Here is a 20,815-nt window from a genome sequence, read left to right as displayed (position 1 = left end):
TACCTTGGAGGCACTCCATTTCTCCCAAACCAAACAACAAATGATTGGCCAGCCTTGCGAATATCAGGCTGAGCGGAGCCTTGCCCCCAATGGGGCTGATTGATTCAATCACAATGTGCCCTGTACGAGGGCGGAGGAGAGGAGCAAAAGCAAATGAGAAGTATTATGTATTCCCGAAAATGTATTATATGTAGGATAAGATAAGTAAGTCCTCCCCCTGTGTATCATTATGTCTGTATTTTCCGTTCCGCGTCATCGTCGGGACGTGCTGTTGTCCCGCTTGTCAGGCCTGTGCTAATTTCAAGATTCATGTCCAACTCGTTGAATTCGAGCCCCTTTATATTCAAACCACTCTCTTGCTCACCCTTCTCTTCCTGGGGCATTGGCGTCTCAGCCAATTCGGCTATATCTTCCGTGCCTTTCAGGGCCGGGGGGCGTTCTTTTCTTGCCCGGGCTTTAGCCAAGCTGATAGTCTTCTGCCGGTTTGTCGTCTCGAAGTTTGCTAGGTCATGTTCGATGGTGGCTTTCAAGATCTCGGCCATCCATTTCCTTCCGGCGGTGATGTTCTCAACCTGGAAAACGTGAATTGTAGGTTTGGTGAACTGCACCGCTCTCGAAGAGCCTGCTTTGGGAGGTACGAGCTTGAAATAGAAGGGTGATCCTCCACTGGTGTTTCGCGTGACATTCGGAGAGGTCTCGGTGGACGATCCAGTAGTACCAATGGAAGGTGTAGATTTTGTTCCCGTTATGGAGACTTGAAGTGACGTAATGGGGTCGGCGGTGGTGACAAGAACCTTGTGCCCTGATATATCGATGATGCCTTTTTCCTCTGTGTCGTTCTCTGAATAATAGTATGACAACCGACGGCCTCTGAGGATGAACAGCCTGGGTTTCCACTGTGCAACAATGCCGCTAGATCTTTTCTTCATCCAACCATAATGGTCACAGTGCTTCCGTGCTTCCGCAGGCGATATTTGTAGCAAGCCCCTTGTGTAGGCGCTTGTTTGTCGCTTGGTCTTGGGATTAGTACGCACGGGCGTTTTCGTATGCAATAACGGGCCTAGCTGTTCCATTGTGCCTTTCGAAGACGTGTCCGTATTGTCCATTTCGAAGCTGCGCGACGTTGCAGAAGGAGTTTGTGACCCAGAAGGTGATGCCGTAGGGCTTTCCCTTAATGGGTCGGATGTAATGTTTGACGAACTGGCATTTTCTCTTTCAGTTCCGGTAACAGCCTCAGATGCAGCTCGCATACCCAACAGCTTCCGCGCCTTTGTGGATGATGTCCAGGGGACTGGGCCCGTGGCAGCGGGGGACGCCGAACCGCTCACAGCCTTTGGTGAGGATAGAGCTGATAGACTGTCGTCCTCCAGATTCGTCACCGTGGGAGACTGCGCAATTGGTGAGCGTTGCATCGTCAGATTCCTCGCACTTGCAGAACGAAACCGTCCTGTATATGGTCTACTGTGATATGCCTTTGCGGCTGAAGAGATAGAAGCGGCACCCCTGATGGAATCAACACTGCTGAGTCGCGAGTGTCGTTTCATGCCGAGACCATCCTTAGACGAGTCATCAAGCAGGCTTGATTGGCGGGAATGGCTTACACTTTCCACGCCTCCTTGCTTCTTTAGCAAATTCCTCGCCCTTCTATTGTCGACCTCATTTCCGCTAAAATAGCCCCGGTCCAGATCGAAAGTCGAAAGCTCGCCATTGAACCCAGGGTCTGCAGCCAGATCAACGCTTGCCGTCTGATTGCTGATGTGCAGCCTGAGCGACGGGGAGCTTCCGCTAGCGTTTGCTGTGATTGCGTTGCTCATTGACCAATCTCTATCGAGCGATGCATTTTTCTTATGTGGGGGGGAGAGACTGGTGGCCCCGACAGGCGCGGAGGTCTCCTGAAGCCCCTGCTTTGCGAAATCGATCGAGGAATGACGGCGAGAGTGGTTCGGTTCTCGTATTGAAGAGGCCGACCGTCGTGTGGGGGATTCAGCAGCCACCGAAGCCCTCCACGGCGAGGGGGGAGTGCTTCGTCCGAGCTGGGGCCGGGGAAAAGAGGATGGAGCCATGACCTGTTCGGAAGGTGGCGATGAGGTAGATAAATGGACATATGGGTAAGCGTACTGGGTCTGGCGGATAGAGAGTCCCGGTTCTTCCATCAGACTAGGTATTCGTGGCAATATCGTGGTCCCTCGTACTTGGACTCGGGCGACATCTTCGTTAGAGCCGTTTGGCTTGAGGCTGCTCTTGCGCGACGTTGTGCCGTTTCGGATCTGATTCTGAAAGTCTCGGATCTTGTGCCAGGTCTTCAGACGGCGGCCCATTAGACCAAAATCGAACTCCTTCATGTGGATGAAGGACTGGTCCATTTCTAACAAGACGTCGCCAGTGATTTCCTGCTCTTCAAATATGTCACAATGTTTCGCGTCGACACCCAGGCCTCTCAGGTAATCGGCTGTCTCTTTGGCATCCCATTGCTTGACGTCAGCTTCCGTTGGGCGCGGGTTATCCTCGCTATCGGTTTCTGGGCCGGCGATGTAAGAGCCTCGGTCGACATGGCTGCTGCTATACTCACTCTCGGAATCCTCAGTCAGAGGCTGTGGCGGGGCTAGACTCTGACGTGGCGTGCTCAGGTCCGTAATGTGTTCATTTATAACGCTTAATGTCTCGTTCATAACCGGACTTTCCTCCCCACTTCCCCGGCTTGATAGAGCCTGACTGATGCTTCGATGAATATATGAAGTGGGAGAAGGCGGCACAGAGTTTCGCAGAGGCAGAGTAGACTGCGGCAGTGGGGACGAGGAGAGTGTTCGGTAGGCGGGTGTGTCACTGGTCGGACTGGCTTGTTTGAGTGGCTCGCTCTTTGGCTCATTGAGCGGCTTCGCAAGGAATGGAGGGCTTTTAACGGCTGGAGCGCCCACAGGCGCGAAGTTTGGAGGAAGCTTTGCGGTATAGACTGGCCACATGTCAACTATTGTGAATGAAGGATGCGGTTGTGGTGGAACAAATTACCTCCAGGAAACAAACCCGTCGTTCCTGTACCAAGATGCTTCCCAAGATACCAACCATCACCGAAGCCATCATCCAACTCAACCAACTCGATTTGGTCGGTTTTCCGGAGGGTCAACTCATCAGCGCTTCTTGCATCGAAGTCATCTAGATAGAGACTGTCAGTGAAACATTCTCACACAAGGTGTGTCGCAACGGGTGAACGCACGGATAGCCACGAGTACATCACCGGGCTGCAGAGCCGCCCTAGGGCGCTGTTGGGGAGGGGCGGACATGATATGTTGATCAAGCGTAAACCAGTAGGCATTCGAGCGCAATAGGGACCTAGCTAGCCACGCAAGTTGTAGTGGTGGTAGTGGAGGAGAGGTCGTAATTGAAGTGTCGGAAGATCGACCGGACGCGCAGTGACAAGTGCCTGCATGATAGAAATGGCTCTTCCAGCTGCCCTGACAGGGTGAATGGCGCGAGCAACGTCGAAATGTGAAGAGGAGATCGGTCAGGACGTCACACGAGGTTGGTGGAACAGAGAAGCAACAGGAAATGATATTGCGCAGGCTGATCTGATGGTGATGCTACTGTCCGACGAGGAGTTGCCACAACAGAATTGTTTGGCCACTGTGATAGGCACCTCATCGGCCAAGCTGGCATTGATTGATCGACTGATGGGTGGATGGATTCCTTTGTCTTTCGTGCCCTCCAGCAGGATGCATGAAGCCAGGGCAGTGGAATTGAACAAGAAGTCGGAGGTTTGCTTTGACCAAACCCTCTCTTTCTCTCACACTGGCATGGCCCAAAATGAGGCCTACATGCACACAGCGGAAAGCGAAAGCGAGACGGAACTGCAGGGGACTCTCCCCAGGGACGCTCCAAGATGCCCCAACAGCCCTGGGGCTGCCCATGATTCGCCAGCTCTGGGCTAATGAGACGTAGCCACCCACCATTTTGCTGGTCTGGTGCAAACACTAGGGGCGCTCAACTGGACTACTAGGCTCCGTTGCTCGCGGTCAACTAACCTAACTAGCCCACCTCCGTATAATACGAGAGCCTCGAGTACCTCCCACACACGCCTCCTGCAACACTGTCACTGGCCACTTCAACGCAGCCGCCGATGACCCTGTCACTTGTCACCACCACCGTTGTTGGCTCGCCGGCTACATGAGCCACCTCCCATTGTATTTTTGATCATTGTCTCTCCTCTTCCACCACAACCAGAACCACCCCTCTTCAATTGACCAGCCAGACTTCTACAATCGCCGTGTCCTCTCTGTGCATACAGCATCGCAGACCTGTCTACTCCAAGCCTGCGGCTTGTGGTCGTCGCAGACTCGTTACGCGCCTCCACTTCCATCAAGATGGGGCTTCACCGCATGAGCTGCTCAACGACTTTCATTGCCTTCATCCAAATCCCCTCCGATTCTGCATCTGGCGGCAGTTTGCTTTGACGCAGTTGAAGTCCCCCCAGTTCAATGTCGATGCCATTTCCGACGCCATTTTTGGGTGTGCTCTTAATCGTACGAATCCGAATGCCCTCCCACTCTCTGTTAGTACAGGAAATCTCTCTCTTGACTTTGCGCGAAACCCGTGGATGGCCGACGGTGCGTCTCAAGTCAACAGTGGCTCCGCTCACTCGGAGTCAACCCGTCGACAGCGCAAACGGGCTGCCAGGTCCAGAAGACGACAGTAGGTGAGATTACTCATTAACGTGCATTCGCAGCCGTTCGAAGAGGATTCAACTGTCCAGGTTACACCCCGACGACACCAGAATGGTTCTACATTACCCGCCCAGTCATCCCCCCCATGTGCGATGATCGAATCGAGGCCGACACGCATCCCTCCCAGCTCCAGTTTGACTGCCACACCCAAAAAAATGCGAAAGAATTTCGTAGGGAACTTGGCGGATAACGGCCGACAGGAAGAGGCAGTGCTGGCCCCAAGGCAGACTTCTGACAACATAGTTGCCGTGAATTCAAAGCCAGAAACACAACCACTCAGCGTTCCGCAGGCAGAGTTAGGACGAACCTTGAGCACTCCTGACCTCTCGGACGATCCAACCGTCCAAACCGCGACGAATAGACTGCAAGAGACAAGACATTTGAGTGTTCCAGTTCAAAATAGGCAACGGAAGGGGGACAATTCTCTGTTCATCACTGCTCTGTGCCTCCCTCCCGACACCGCCCCTCGAGCACAAACGCTGCATGTGCACCGTGGGACAAAGCGGCCTCATAGCGGCACTTACAGCCCTGAATGGAGCGTCCGCCCGAGGACTGATTCAGACATCCCAGGGTCTGCGGGACAGCTGCTGACGCCGCACGAGTCGCTAACTCTGTCGCTCGACGAGCTTTCTCTTAGCAAACAGCTATCGGCGGAACTGACTGCCATCAGCATTCCTCCTTCTGTGACCAGGCGGGCACAAGGCCTTAATTATACTGGAATTGACATGTTGCGCGATGCTTGTCGACAGGACGACCAGTTTTTCCTTCTTACACTATATTTTCAGTAATTGGTTTTGCTCAAAGTGTGACACCCTTGGGCCACTCTCGTTGACGCGAAATCAGCTTCGAGGCCTTAATATTCTGTCCGAAGTCCTGCGTAGCGACATTTGTGTGCCCACGGAATTAAACAGACTGTTCATGAATTTCCCCCGTCACCCAGCAGCGATGATGCCTAACGCAACTGATGAGTCTCGAGCTTTGCTCAAGGACGTCTGCTCCTTCCTCGACGATTTACCAGCTCTGATCCGCGTATAGAAGGACATGACATCTCGAAGAGGATTTCCGGCAGCTCCGGCGGAGTTGAAGGTTAAACTCAGGCTGCATTCTCCCGTCATGCAGAAGGCCCTCTTTTACCACCTCCATCATGAAGGAGCTAACAACCCAGGAAGATTCAATCAGGCTTTGCGCTTATTTGAGCAAGAAATAGAAGATTTGGACTCGTCGTCCACCTCAAATATCTCCGAGGCGGCACGAAAATGGGGCAGCAAGTATTCACAAGTTTGCGAGGCGAATTTCGCAGCATTGCAGATGCCGGCTGGTGGTGACCATGGCGGTTGCAGGCCTGCTCCACAAGCTGCATCTACTCATATGCCGAACCAGACTTACAGAACACCGAGTCATCATCTGGATTCTGCGCCATCTAACCCCGGCCCCTCTCCCATGCTTCACCGTGGCACGGTCCAACCAGTTACCGCTGTAGGAATTCAAGAAATCGCCTCCGCTTGGCAGGCACGCCAGACAGTCCAATCTCAACAGCCCCTTGCATCAGCACAACTGCCGCAACCTCGAAGCAAACTTCAAAGTGCAAGCCAGGCGCCGCAATGTAGTAGTTTGAATTCAAGCACAACTTCCATGTCAGCAGCTGTACAACAACCGGATTCCGCGGCACAGCCTTCACAATTAGCACCACGCACGACCGCCTCACAATGTACACCTGTCCAAATAGCGTCAGCCGCGTCCCATTCCCAACTTTCGACCCCATCAGACCCACCATCTGCAGCACATATCCACAGTCCGGAATATCGAAGGATAGACGAGTTTAATGGCAACGCGTCTAACACTCCCTGTTATGAATTTGTTGAAGCTCTCATAGTGGCCCAGGAGTGCATTCACGCTGATTCAGCCCTGGTGTACTGGAACGTGCACATTTCACAAGACCATTGGGCACGGAGGGCGGCTTCTCTGCCCGCGGCCGGGCAGTTTGGTCCTAGAGAACGCGACGTATCAAATGACAACGTGCAGTTCAGATTAAGGTCAATCGCTGTCCAAGCAGATGGGGGAGGAAAGGTTACGCCGACTCCGTCAGATTTTCATGTTCAACCTACAAAATGGCCGATAGGTCTGGCCGTGTCGATCAACGGAGACTACGGAGTTGAATTTAAACGATCAAAGGCACCTAATGGTGCGCACCTGGCCACAGATGTGACCGATCTCCTGAAAGAGGGCGATAACGAGGTCGTAGTTGGCGCTTATTTTACCCCGCAAGAAGAACGTTCGCGTTGCGTCTATCTCATGGCTGTCGAGGTCATCTGCGTCGCAAACCATGACAAGATCGCAAATTACGACAAGATGAAATCAATGCCGACTCGAATTCCTAAGGCAGATGTTATCGGCGCGATCACTGAGTCCCTGAAGAGCAAAAGGGACAGGACTGAGGTTGTTGATTTGACTATCTCTCAATCAGCCATCAACATCGATCTAATGGACCCGTTGACGTCTGTGATCTGGACGACACCTGTGAGGGGGAGGGAGTGTCGACATCAGGAATGTTTCGATCTCGAGGCATTTCTGTTCAGGCGTACAGACGGCGTCAACAAAGGAAGCCTGGCAAGTCCTGACCGATGGAAGTGCCCTATATGTGAAGGGTATGCGCCCCCCAACATGCTGGTTATCGACGAGTTTTTGTTAGAAGTACGCAAGACTCTCGAAAAAGATCGTCAGTGGCAAGCACAGGCAATTGACGTCAAAGAAGATGGGACTTGGGAGCCCAAATTCCCGCCCACGAACCCCAGGAATCAGGCCCGAGATATGTCAGCCACAGAAAGGTCGATAGGTTCGCTGCAATCTGCTCTCCGAGCAGTTACACAGGCACCAACGGCATCCCGAGCAATTGGAACAGATTCAAGGTCCATAATCGTCATTGATGACGATTGACGAGATGTCCGATGCATGCACAACCAAGACAAATGCGCTTCACCCTGGCGCCTTGGTCTTGCAAGACTTGTAATCAGCTGTTCAATAAGTTGGCTTACGCATTGCTTGTTGCTCAAACCTCTCTGTAACTATTCTCGTTCTTCAGCTGGGCTCAAAATCGTATCAATAATCCTCGTCGCTGTCTGTTGTGAGATCAAGACTTATGACATGAACGTATTATATTGGGTATACACAATGGGGTGAATACTGACGAGTGATGAAGCATACAGGTGGGTGGCGCTTTTCGCAGTTAAGGTCTGCTGCATTCTGGTTCCTATTCCGTAGCAGCCCTTGTTGTTTTCTATGCATGCACCTGATTTTATGCTGGATCTTCTCATGGTGCAGGGAAAGGGACGCTGGGGGAAATCACCAAGATCATCGGCATGAACACCCGAGATGGAGCTTGGATCTGAGACTGAGGCATGGAGATTGGAGGCTCGAATCAACGCGGGTACGGGTTGTTGAACGTGAGCATAGCAATGCGCGTATGGGGCGGGCACTTTTTCTTCGGTCGAGAGCTGAAGGTCGTCGAGATGGAGACTCCAGCAACTGAAGATGCGGCCTTACAACCACGTCGTGCTCATGTTTCCCGTGTGAAGCAGACCCAAGCCAGAGAAGCGCGGCAGAAATGGTGAATCTTTCGATGCCCTCGAGCTCGACAATACAAGTAGGAAGAAGAGACTTTGTGAATATGAATTAACGTTCAAGTCATGAAAGGGGGGTTACGGAACACCATGTTCTCTGCATATAGTCAGTCCTTCTCGACTTGGGAATCGAGATCTTCCGTCAAAATTTTACTCAGCCCTGCAGAACGAACCGCTGATTTCTTGCTTCCTCGACTCTCTCCGTGCGTTTCCCTCTTAATTCACTCCTCCATATGCGTCTGCACGCTAACCTCTCCCTCTCCTCTCCAGGGGGACAATTTACAAGGATGCCGCAACAGCATCGTTAAGAAGTTAGCTATTGCTTAGCTCTAGCGTAAGGAGGGGGTTGCTTTAAAGTTTACCTGAATTCTCGGAGCGGGTCCGATGCCTCGAAGGATTCTTAGCGGCCTCCTCGTCAGTGCGATTTTCAAGGAACATTTGACGTAAGTTGCGGCAGTTGAGCCAACAGTGAGAGTTCTTACCTCATCTTTATCACGCCTCTCTACAAAACGGCTCACCCACTATGGTAGATATCTGCCTAATCCAACCCTTTATTGGGCTGTGAGCCTGTCGCTGCTCGCCGTGAGCGGGTCATAGCTCCGCGCCTTGATGTTGAAGAGTTTGCAGACTGTCTGGATCTCCCTGCTTGACTTGTTGCCACTTGTCTTTGAGATTGTGGCAGAGCTGCACGTCCTCGGCTCTGCGTCTTCCGTGGGACGCCGTTTCCACTCCGAGGCTTGACCTTTGCAGGAGATTTAGATTTGCCTTTGGTCTTGGAAGGGCCTTTGCCTCGAGTCACGGCTCTGGTGGCGGTGCTGGCTCTCCGTTGGACCGGCTGAGTAGGAGCAGGAGCAGCCTTGGGTCCCGGGGGCCTGAGGTTCATAGCGTGGTCAACCCTCGCAGGGCCGGCGCCTCTGCTTCTCAGTCTCATGTGATGTGTACTTCCAACGGGCGCGGCCGCTCCTCCTGTATTGAGCTTGCGTCTTTTGGCAGTTCTTTGTTCTTCTTCGTCTTCATCATTAGGACTTTCTCGCTTTTGCGGCCTTGCATCTTGGACGGGTGACCTTGACTGTGATACTGCCGGTCCTGATTCGTTCTTGTCTCCTCCAGGTAGGGATTGGATAAATGTCAGTGATTCAGACTGCCGGCTGGGAAACCCTCCAGCTGGACCTGGATTAAGCGAAGTCGAGGGTTGTAGACTGGGCAAGTTCCACGCCAAAGTTTGGATTGGCGACAACGGTACATCAGGCACCGGGCGAGGGTAGTTGAATCTGCTGAAATCGCGCTCTCCATTCCGGTACGCATTGATCAGCGTATCCCATTCTAATTCCCTCTCATCTGGCGAAATACCGAAAGTCACCCACTCAAGCCCTCCTTGCTGGCGATCACCAAAACGACAGAAACGCCGTTCTGGGATCTCCATGTCGAGGCGAGGCATCCGTTCAAGTATCAGCATCCGCAGCTGACTACATCTTGCAAAAGATGGAGGTCCTTCCGACGGGACTGAGTTCTCCAGCCATGGGCTCCATGAGCCTCCTGGTTGCACCGGTGTTTGTGTTCTTGTGGGGAAGGCTGGCCAGACCGGTGATGTAGATGCCACTTCCGAGAAGAGCTGTGTTGAGGTTACCGGAGTCCCAGACAGTATTTCAGACGATGGGACATCTTCTCCGTCTGTTGAAAACGGACTCGGCACCGGCGACTTCGCCCTGGAGTGCGCGGTGGCCGTGGAACATGGAGAGGGCTCGATTGGCGAAGTAGATCCCGGTTGGTGGGCTCTGTTGCGCTTTTCAAAATGATCCAAGTATAACCCTACCTGGCTTGGTCGACTCGAAGATGTTAATGACGGAGAAGAGCCGCTTGACGACGACGAACTGTCGGATGCTAATCTGGACTGCGATTGCTCTCGCCAAGTTCCGAATGGGTTAAGTGGCGCGAAGGCTGCCGGTTTTGCACCTCCCATGGTTGAGTCAGAGGCCCGCAGCGCTCCCAGAGGGTTATTGCGACGTGGTCGTCCTGGGGAGTCCTTGGACTGTAATCGTACTTGAAGGTTAGTGAACTGAAACTCGGGTTGGCTTGTTTGGCGACCAGGAGTATGGGCATCTTGAGGAGGCTGTGACCTAGGCAGCGGCATAGCCAGCCCTCTGAGTCTCGGGCAGGCGGGCCTGTCGTTGACGTCTAGTTCGTCGTAATGATTCGCCAGCAAATCTACGGGGCGACCATCGGCAGATATCCGGTGTTCAGGATCATAAAAGGCATTGATAACTCCAGCGTCTGCGGGATTGAAAATTGGCCCTGTTTTTGGGCTGTAGTTGGGCCGGTCAAGAGGCCCTTTTGTTGGCTCTGGATTCCAGTCAACCATGCGGAAACCAGGATCCCTCCACAGCACTCTGGGGATATGCCAGGTCAAGTCGTCTTGTGGCAGTTTGGGATCACAGTGGATGCCTGGGTCGTCGGCTGGAATCGGTCGATTCTCCTGGGCCATATTCTCACGATGAGCGGCGCAGTAGGTTGGGAGATAACAGAACTCCACTGAAGGTTCGCAACTTGGGCCTTCCTTTTCAAAGTGTTCGCAGCCGAAATCGTATCGGGGAACACCATCTTTGTGCTTGTCGCAAACCTCGATGACGCAAGGCAATTTTAGGTTTTCAACACCTCCATCACAAAGATTCCTCGGATCACGCTCGTCATAGTTCTCGCCCGCATCCACGGGCCTCCAGCACTTGGTGTAGCGATACTTGATGATCTTGCACATTTTGGGTTAAGAGGAGATGTGCTCATGGGGGAGATTTGGTGGGAAATATTCAATGAAATGTAGCTCATGGAGAGAAGAAAGTAAACGATAGTGACGAGGGTTCAATGGAAAGGGGGAACGCGAGCCGTATTACTGTGGTAGACACATTGACAAGCACGTCCGCCTACCTTTGGAGATGAGGGCTTTCTAAACCTCCTCACTCTTCATTTGCGTCTTTGTCGTCTATTGTGAACAGAATCTGAATGCTATCAATAGGGTCTTTCATATCAAGCCGGGAGAGTTTGTGCAAGACCAAAGAGTAAAAAGAGCATGAACAATGGATTAACATTGGGTGAATGAAAATCATAGCCGACAATGGGAAGGGCGGCAACAAGCGGTTGAAGCGTCGTCAAGAGGGATCAATAGGACTTTTTCGAGCATGTTGTTATTCACAAACACAGGAATGTCCAACCTTGGCAGATAGAGCATGGCCATCGTAATAACGCGAAGGCAAGCGAAGGAGCATAGTACTCGGTAGTCAAGGTTGCGAGAATGAGCCTATCACGTGATGACGCGTTCACCGCATGACCGATGCGCGCTGGCGTGATGTGATCACCAGGGTCCAGGGGTTTGCCTCGGCTCTGCTACCGCTAAAGTGGTGATGTTCTAGTGAGCTTCGAGGATGTTCTGGGTAAGATTTCCCGGCTAGCAAGGCCCTTTGGCGGGCACAGCGGGGGATCCCTCCCTATCAGCTGCCTAGCTAGTGCCTATTAGTACCTATCAAGTACTGTGCCAGTACCTATCAACGATTAACTGGCAGTGGGCGCTGCTCCATCCCTCAGCTCAGTGATCCTCCGAAATGAGCCACCATGTAAACACTCACTTTCGCAAGAGCAATTAATTTCTAGGCCGCTCCTCCTGCCTCCGTGTCAACCCGGCTGCTCAGGTTGTGCATGCGCCCAACGCTCCCTTCTTTCAACTTCTACCTCGTAATGCCCTTCTTTTCGTCTTGAGCGTCTTGAGCAGCCTCTCCTTTGTCCAAGCAGATTTTTCACTTCTCGCATTCCTTTGCTCTCGGAGCACCGTATTGCATCACGCTCGACTCCTCGCGGTGCGAGGCCAGGAATGTTGGCTAATTTCAATGCTGTCGAATCATTAGCCCCTCCGCCGTGAGCTCCCACTCTGTCAACCAGTCGAGCCGCTTCCGTTGCCAATGGTGAGTGTTGTTGGGCTGCCGAACCATCCTGTTGGCGTCAGAGCTCCATGACAACATAATTCTTGACCTCGCAGACTATGGACGACGGTCATGCCCACCCCCAGTCACCGGCGCCCACCCTTCACGTCCGCTCGCGATCAATCCCCCCCTCTTTGCGCGAGTATCCATCAAGTCATGCGACGCCGAAGTCTGCCCCTCACACCCGACAGCAGAGACTCCTCCAGACTCGCCATGCAAAGTTCTCGGCTCAAAGCCTTTCGGTCAATGGCATCAACGTCCCCTTTCCTCCGCTGACTCGCTCCACCGAAAACGACTCTTCTTACTTTTCTTCCCCAAGATTTAACAGAGGGGAAGAGAATGGCAACGATTCGAACAAGGCCGAGAAACTGAGCAATGCGTCCATAGAGTCTGCTATTTTGACTGAGATTTCAAACGCCAATGCTTGCCGCATACGAGGATTGAAGAAGCGAGCCGCTATACCCATCTTTCAGGATTCACCGGATAAGCCCACAGTCCGCGGTACAGGAGCCAATACACCCTCGGTCTACCACGACGCATCCAGCGATATACATGCACCTTCATTTCCCAATTCTGGGCAAGATAGCCCGACCAACATGGGTCTTAGAGAAGTCTCGGTCAACCTCCAGAGGCCGTCGCCTCACAAAGATTCGCCATATCATCGCTCCGTGCGACTTGGGCTAAACCGTAAAGGATCTCAAGGAAAACCCCGCTTCAATTCGGACGAGTACATAGAGCATATCGAAAATGAGTTACAGATGGTCAAAGATGCCATGTATTCGCCGACCACTCATATGCCCTGGAAAGAAAAACTCCGAAAAGCAAAAGAAGAGAATGACCGCTTGAAGAAGGAGATGAATGCCATAAGGGCATCATTCGAATTCGAACTACATGAAACAGTCGAACGGTCTGCCGAGACGGAGCTAAAGCTGAAGCGCAGGATTAAGGATCTAGAAGATGAGGTTGAGCTTAAGAAGTCGGTCATTCACGATCTAGAATGTGATCGTGAAGAAAAGAGATCGGACCAGAATGCCTTGGAAGTCCTAAAGGCAAGAATCGAGAAGCTGGAAGAGGAAAGGCTTAGCTTGGAGACCACGAATCGCGATATGACAAAACGTAATGAGGTGTTGACCCAACTCCTGGCCCTATCACCGACAAAAGCGCAACCGACCATCGGCATTCCTACGCCTAGGCAGAAAAGCGGCCGTCCCATGTCCCTGATCATCCCCAGATTGCCCACATCGCCCGGGTTTCAGACATCTCAGAGCAGACCTCAGTCGGTCATTGCGTCCCCAGCACTTGCGGCCTCGGACTACTTCCCAGCACATCTCCCGTCGTCGCCCTTGTCGTCATGCCCATTCGACAGCACTGCCCGTTCCCCAGAAGCTATTGACGACAGGCACTCGATCGACTCCGTACTCGAAGAGTCTGATGTACAAGTCGGGAACGAGATTGAATCGAGACGGTCAACGCTTGTCTCTAGTCCTTCAGACAGTCCTGATATGCCTGGTGGGGGTCATATTCGTGCGGAGAGTCGATCGCAAACAGTCATGAGGCACCCTTCGAAAAGGAGACCTCGAAAATTTATGCCTGGATCTACACAACTGAAACCCCTTCTCTTGCCTACATTTACGGCCGAAAATGGTAATCTTCCTTCAACCTCACCAATCGCGTCGCCGACTCGGCCACTCCCCATCCAAGTTAGCTCCCAGATTGCCAGATGCGAACCGCCTTCCCTTCCGCACTCACATATCGGACGCGGCTTAGAGACTCCTTTTCCAAGCCCGGAAAGTGTGAGCGGTCGACCGGGACCGGCTTTCCAGAGCCTGGACGAGGTGTTTGCCAGCGATGGACAATGTTTCCAGCCAGATGTACTTGATGAGCCTCTCGATGAGCTTTCATTTTCACGTCCCGTGACCCAGTATCGAACTCCACTCCAGAACGGTAACATTGTACCGGGCATGGAATCTTGCTCCAGTCCCCGGATCAGTTCCTGGGTTTCAAAGACAATTTCGTCACTGCCTAAGGACGTGGGATGCAACTCTCGCCATGCCGCCGTTACTATTGCCGGAGTAATGTGTGAAGAGGGCCGTGGCATATCCGAAACTGGCAAGATATTTGACCAGCAGGATATTGCCTCTGACGTCGACAATGTGGATGTGTTTCAGTTTCGAGACAGTGTCGAAATTCCGCGACCGTTGTTCTCTAAACATCGAACTCGCGGTGGTGGTCACTCAATTTCCCACATTGAATACCCCGAGTCTCCCCTTAATCCTCGAAAGCGGAGGAAAACAAGCTCGATATGCGAGTTCCGCTGTTCAAGAGTTGATATCATCAATCAAGGGTCTCGCAATGTCGAAGCCTGTCCATATAGCGGCCGTGAAGACGTCACCCCTGGCTTCATCGTGGACCGGAAAATCAAGAGGTCTATGGACGATTACTCCACCTTTTCCAAGAAACAAGGGACCATCCAAACGCGCTCTTCTCTTGAGATCATCCAGCATCGCAGCATAGGTTCGAGGCCTCTAGCAACTTTGACGATCCAGACGGTTTATGCGACCTTGTCGAGATACGCTACATATATTCAAGGCTTCAAACGAGATCCACTGTCTCTAGCACGACGTGTTATAGCGAATGCCTGGCGGTCAAACTGGGCAATGTTTGGAAAATTGAGCTGGTGGGTCCTTGGATTGTTCGTTGGCTACCGGCGACGGCCGACTGATCAGCAAGACTGGGACTGGGCGAAGTACGATGGTGAAAGTATTGCTAACAGGTGTTGTCTTCTGGACGTCGATGAGCGGCCCATCAAAGATCCACCCCTGCCAGCAGCTGAAATTGATCCCCCTTTTGCTGGTGGCAAGATCGAGGAGCAAGAAAACACAGCACGGACACCGTCTACACCACCTGCCGCTGCATCGAGCAAGCCGAAATCTGGTTGGGGCCGGTCACTGTACCTCTGGGGCAAATTTAGTGTGGCGATCATGCTCGCTGTGGGAGGTGCCATCATCAAAGGACCGGCTGAGATGTTGCGCGACGCTGACGATCGTAGAAAGTCTCAGAGAAACAGCCTTGCCGAGGACGTGGTAGCACATTGCGGTTCTGAGCGCGGCCAATCTGACAATGCATATCAAGTCACTGGAGATCCCAACCAAGTCTGGGATGGGCATCGCGGCGGTCCGCCGAGAATAAATGACACTCCAGATGTTGGTCGCAAAGCTCGAAGTTTCAGCTCCCCGCCAACTTCTTCACCAATTCATCTGCGCACAACCCGTGGTGCAAGTGAGCATACACCACACCGAGACCGATTGACGGAAGGCATATCATACTCATCTCGTGAACGGACCTCTGGGGAATACTTGGCTTGTTGGACCGAAGACACACTGAAACCCGCTAGAAGCAATCGCAAAGGACTAGACTCGGTCTTTCAAACACCAGACCATGTCAAGTCTGCATCTGCCCAATCTATCGGTGCAACGATCATGTACCCTAGCGGGGCTAGCATGAACCAGGAGCAGCAGGCGGATTTTGCTTCAGAGCAGCGTATGTGATGTGCAGGCTCCGAGAACGAAGGACATTATGCGCACCAAAGCCTTTTGCCTCCCATTACCTGACGACACTGACGGAGGGATTGGAAAGAGAAAGGAGCACCTACTTCTTGTGTATGATTAATGACTTGTATGAATTGCCCCATTGCATAGGGAACTCGCTTCACTGCTTTGCATCGATTTCGGGCCTGCGGACATGGTATCATTCGCTGCCAAATACAACATGCATACTGTGAAATGTGGAATGCGGAATGAGCAGACTGGGATGAATAAGACTAATGATGCCGGGGATGGATGGGAAATTCAGATGTATTGTAAACGGACCGGACACGCTTGCTGACGAAGACGAGAATCGGATTCACGGACAGGTCTATACTGGTGTGCGCAGGCCACCGAGGGTACCCCAATGTGTTCGCTTTCTCGCGCTTTCTTCTCTCATATTTTATCCTCTCAGATCAAGGAGGCGGTGTAGAAGGTGGGAGTCCTTTATAGCGGCTGTCATCCTCACTCAGGGGTTCTCAGCCTCGTCCTGAAAACGCCGACGTCATTTTTTGTGATGTTTCACAAGACCGACATTTTACTGTTCACTTTTTGTTGTTTTTTTTCCTAGCCAGTAATATTGTCGCGGTAATAATAAATCGATCTCTCACCTCTGTACTTGCTCGCTGTTTGGAGCGCTCCAATATACATAGATTCACCGGGGAATAAAGGCGCTACGCCATCTACCATGCACGCCCAAGTCGATCGGCATGTGTGCCATACGATTCACTCCTGAGGCATTTGTGTTTACAAGAGGGTATTTTTACGCAGTTCAAATTCAGAGGTTTGAGAGGGCTCTAATAGCTTCCAATGTGGCCAAGGATGGAAAGTTTGACAGTTATTGTCACTTTCTGGTCTGCATGTGCTTCTGTGTGCCCGTCTGCACGTCCACCAGTCCAGGGCTGAGAGATAGATAGACCAGCCATAGCGATCCTTTATGCTCACCTTCCGGGGTTAGGATTCTTTCGCAGAGTGCGGTACACGTCAAGGGCATGTGGAATAAGAAGCTGCTTTGAGAAGGCCGACGATAACTTGAGGAAGGCTGGTCAGGGGCATAAACGGAAAGGAACGGGATATGCCTGTTGGGTGGTCGGCACGTCTCGTGCCTGACAAAGAAAAAGAAAAAGTCGACGGGAAATGTTCACATGTTAATGGCCTGACATACTTGTGGCAATCGGGAACCGCTTGCTTTGGCGTCGAACACGCTGTCACCTCTCTGAAAGGTCAAAATGAGGTACCAAGTACATAGCAAGAAGTGAGCCGTCCATCGGGGGATGAGATTCTCAGCGCGGTGGGGTGACCTGCTTGTCACACAGGAATATAACGAGGCGCTGGGTCATGTGTTGACTACGACCATGCCAGGCGAGGATTCAATTCGTCGGGACCTTGTATGTCCCCCGCTTCAAGGAGTGGCGCATGTTGACCGCTCCCGGAAGTATGGAGCAGGTTACCTGACGCTGGGATGGGTAGCTGTACCATGTAAACGGCCGTTCCTGACAAGCAGGGACGCTCGACCGGGTTCGGCGGTGGGGTGGAAGAGCCGCAGGCGGCGACGACAGGAGACTAACTTGTACCATTGTCTCAGTCCTTGTCTTTCCCACCTTCGCCCGCGGGTAGTTTCCCTTCGGCTCTCAACTTCCTCTTTTCCCCCACATCCCAATTGTGCACTCTCGCAATAGCGACCTCGAGTGTCGTAATCTGCACCCTTAGAAACTCAAGATCTTCGTCGCAAGAGGTGAGGCTTTCTTTTGCTTTATCCAGTTTTCCTTGTAGGAGCTCTTCTGCTTCGTCCAGCGGGTAAGCTACCATGACATTGGCACCGAGCCAAAGGTAGACATCGTTGATCTCGGCGGGTTTGATAATGGCTTTGGCGTAGAGAGTGTCTTGGAGGCTGAAAGTGGTTTCAATCCCCTCTCTCGTTGTTTGTGTTTCTCCCAGTAGATCGTCCCCTTCCAACTCCTCCTCTTCCCCTCCATCTTCGCCCTTTCCCTTCGTCTCCGCGATATCTCGTCTCTTCTTTTTCAAAAACTTGACCACCTCAAGCGTCCTCTTCATCTCCGGCAATTTCTCCTTCAAACCAATCGCCCGACGCTCCACGTTCTGCTGCATGAATGTATACTTTGACACCATCTCTTGGAATCTCTGCAGCGTGGGTTCCACTTCGTCAACGGATTTGACATAGTCTGTCACGTTGGACATGAAAGGGAAAGTAGGAATACCTCGGGGGTTGGTTTCGGCGTCCATTGTTGCATCAGTTCGGATCAAGTTGGGGTGAGAAAAGGGCCGGGAAGACTGAAGTTATAGTACTCGGTATTGAGAGTGTCAACGAAATTCGGTAGCAACTTGGGAAATAGTGATTCGGATGGGTCAAAGGATCATCCCAATACCGGCCTGCTTGTGAAGGAGACTTGGTTGAAGCCAATGGCAGTGCGGGGGAAGTCTCGGACGGAATTTCTATTTTCCGTGCCAAGGCGGAGGTACGTCTTCGGTACCCTTTGACCAGGTCGCCAGCACTGACTCGATGCGTAGTATTCACGATCTTCTGCCTGCGAAATGCAATTTCGCGTGTTGTGCGTCAGTTAAGTAGTCGGCTCGAAGACCGGTGAACAAGTTGTATCTCATCAATTGGTTTCAATAGTCAAACGGAATCTATGGGTTTCGACTTTATGAGGACCATACTTTTTGTCCACAATGCCCCCTTTTTCCGAAAATCATCCATTTTGCTCGCGAGAGCTTCATGTTCTCTGGTTCCAGTTAGTCTTCACAAGCCAATAGTTTACTTGTTCTCTCTCGTAATTCTTCATGGTGTATCGTTACACATTTGCCGAGACTTCTCTTGATTTGCCTCAGAGCGGTAGCAGTAGCCGCAGTCTGTTATGCCCCTCGAATTCCAAAACCGTGTCGTGGAAAAAAAAACATTGTCTGGTACAATGTTGTACATTACGCCTTTAATCCATCATCAGCACTTCTCCCTTTTAGCTTTTGCTGAGTCTCCCATCTTTGTCGGCTTTTGTTCATCTCGTCTGCGTCAAACACTGGCATCTCCTGACTAGTTTGTTCTCCATGGCGACTGGGAGAACGCATACCAGTCGTGTCCGAGAGAGCAGTGTTGGATCGCATTCTCCGTATGCTAAGTTTGCTCTTCAAGCTGCGGTCTTTCGCAGGTGTTGTTGGTGGTCGATCGTAGTTGTCAGTAACCATCATATCCGGAGGATGTGACGGCGTGCGTGGACGTAATTCATCTTTCACGTTGCTGCGACTCTTCATTTTCCGGAGTTCACGAGCGATTCGCTCTAGTGTTGACCCGGAAGACTTCTGTGTCACAGTAATTTCGTCATCCTTCAGTGGCGGCAGTGGCTTTTCAACAAGTTGTTTGTCCTGGGAGACTTGACGACTATGGCTACGACTGCTACTGCTGAAACTGCTGCTTGTGCTAGGCCTGGTTGTGTGGCTCTTTTGGCTATGAGCAGACTTGTTGCTTTGGGCAGAGTTGCGATTCGATGAACTGCCTGAGCCGAATGAAATAGCTGAGTCGACCTTGCGGCGGCCCTCTTCTTCATGCTCAAAAGACCTGAACGTCGTGGTAGTCGGAGATTGACTGTGACCGGTGATGCCGTAGCATTCTTCAATGATACTGTTTGCCATGCGAACATACTTGTCAAGAGTATCTCGGAGACTGACCCAACCGTTGGGATCTTCGGCCTTCTTGGCCTGGTTCATCAGATTTGACAAAACTACAGGCCCGTTCTTTTCCACGGCAGTAATGTACTTGAAGAATCCAGTGCGTTGCTGGGTGAGGATTTGTGGCGTCAGTTGTGCCGTGGGCTGCACAAAATGGCCGGCATTCATGTTGATGGGCGGATAAAGGGTGTTAAGCATGGCCAGACAATTTCCTTTGTCGAATGGGGTCAAAGAAAGCTCGTTGATCAAGGTCCATCGTCTCAGGCCAATGTAAACTTGAGTGTAGAGTGCTTCAACCTTCCGTTCCCTCTCTTCGATATCCGAGACCCAACGAAGAACACCGGGATATTTCTGTGTCAGTTTATCTCGGTGACTGAGGTCCTCTTGGTCGATCCCCAGCTTGTCCAAGGCTGCAACCACTTCTCGCCGACGTCTGATCTCCAGATCCTTCAGATAATCCATGGCAGTCAGGGCTTGAGGAAAGTCGACCTGATCAAGCTCGCGCGGGAAACACCTTCGGACAAAGCTTGTGATGAAGCTAGGAGGCAAGGATGTTGGCTGAGATGGCAATTGCGATATATGTTGCATGAGGTTGGCGCGTAATTGAGCAGCAGCTGTCATTGTTGTCATGTTTTGCTGCTCCTCAACGGTGGCGGGAGACTTCCGAGGAAAAGCATTGCCAGGGACAGTATTGGGGGACGGTATCGGCGGACACTGCTGTTGATGTTGAGTGGTAGCATTGAGGGTGTACATGGTTCGGAGGGGGATCTCATAGGTGCCAGGATAGGTTAATAAGTGCTCTAAAACCCATGGATATGCTGCACCCTGCGAGTTGTCGTCTCCTTCAGGAGAAGACATTGTGGCTGCCACTCAGCCGAACCTCGGTTTCTCCGCAGAGTCACAGTGGAGGGTGGAAGATAGACAAATGAATCGATTCCAGATGTGGGCTTGAGGTAGGAGCTTGACCCTTGCGACCAAAATGTATAATAGAACACCTTCCCGTGTTCTTGGAGACGCAGACTGACCGAGGTAGAGAGCCGAAGGGGGAAAAGGGCGAATTGTCCAGGTTCCTCGAGGTCCTACTCTTGTGGTCGAACGTCCTGTGCTTGTACCTGATCGTCGGTCCGTTGTTTACGGCATTGGGAATTTGTCAATGAGACCGAGATTGTGAAACCTTCGAGGATCGGAGGTCAATGCAGCGAGATGACCCTAAAGTTGTGAATCGTGCGGTCGCCAAAGACCCGCCGGCAAGT

At 52.0% G+C, this 20,815-nt stretch overlaps 6 protein-coding genes across 6 annotated transcripts; 2 read left to right on the top strand and 4 right to left on the bottom strand.

The window, feature by feature from the left end:
• Positions 1-227: 227 nt before the first annotated feature.
• Positions 228-3,278, bottom strand: Z519_10510 (uncharacterized protein; the record flags this gene model as incomplete). Its single annotated transcript, XM_016768226.1, has 3 exons — positions 228-2,950; positions 3,007-3,150; positions 3,212-3,278. 3 exons carry the CDS (start codon positions 3,276-3,278, stop codon positions 228-230), a joined length of 2,934 nt encoding a protein of 977 aa, XP_016615694.1.
• A 2,550-nt stretch (positions 3,279-5,828) lies between these two features.
• On the top strand, positions 5,829-7,649 carry Z519_10509 (uncharacterized protein; the record flags this gene model as incomplete). The annotated part of the gene is made up of 1 exon (XM_016768225.1): positions 5,829-7,649. One exon carries the CDS (start codon positions 5,829-5,831, stop codon positions 7,647-7,649), a length of 1,821 nt encoding a protein of 606 aa, XP_016615693.1.
• Positions 7,650-8,870: 1,221 nt separating this feature from the next.
• Positions 8,871-11,084, bottom strand: Z519_10508 (uncharacterized protein; the record flags this gene model as incomplete). The annotated part of the gene is made up of 1 exon (XM_016768224.1): positions 8,871-11,084. The coding sequence occupies one exon, from the start codon at positions 11,082-11,084 to the stop codon at positions 8,871-8,873; it is 2,214 nt and encodes a 737-aa protein (XP_016615692.1).
• Positions 11,085-12,356: 1,272 nt separating this feature from the next.
• Positions 12,357-15,845, top strand: Z519_10507 (uncharacterized protein; the record flags this gene model as incomplete). Its single annotated transcript, XM_016768223.1, has 1 exon — positions 12,357-15,845. One exon carries the CDS (start codon positions 12,357-12,359, stop codon positions 15,843-15,845), a length of 3,489 nt encoding a protein of 1,162 aa, XP_016615691.1.
• A 1,617-nt stretch (positions 15,846-17,462) lies between these two features.
• On the bottom strand, positions 17,463-18,125 carry Z519_10506 (uncharacterized protein; the record flags this gene model as incomplete). Its single annotated transcript, XM_016768222.1, has 1 exon — positions 17,463-18,125. The coding sequence occupies one exon, from the start codon at positions 18,123-18,125 to the stop codon at positions 17,463-17,465; it is 663 nt and encodes a 220-aa protein (XP_016615690.1).
• A 696-nt stretch (positions 18,126-18,821) lies between these two features.
• Z519_10505 (uncharacterized protein) lies at positions 18,822-20,420 on the bottom strand (the record flags this gene model as incomplete). The annotated part of the gene is made up of 1 exon (XM_016768221.1): positions 18,822-20,420. One exon carries the CDS (start codon positions 20,418-20,420, stop codon positions 18,822-18,824), a length of 1,599 nt encoding a protein of 532 aa, XP_016615689.1.
• Positions 20,421-20,815: the final 395 nt, after the last annotated feature.

The sequence above is a fragment of the Cladophialophora bantiana genome (assembly GCF_000835475.1).
Source record: "Cladophialophora bantiana CBS 173.52 unplaced genomic scaffold supercont1.18, whole genome shotgun sequence".
Lineage (NCBI taxonomy): Eukaryota > Fungi > Ascomycota > Eurotiomycetes > Chaetothyriales > Herpotrichiellaceae > Cladophialophora > Cladophialophora bantiana.
This window is presented reverse-complemented; position numbering and strand designations above follow the sequence as displayed.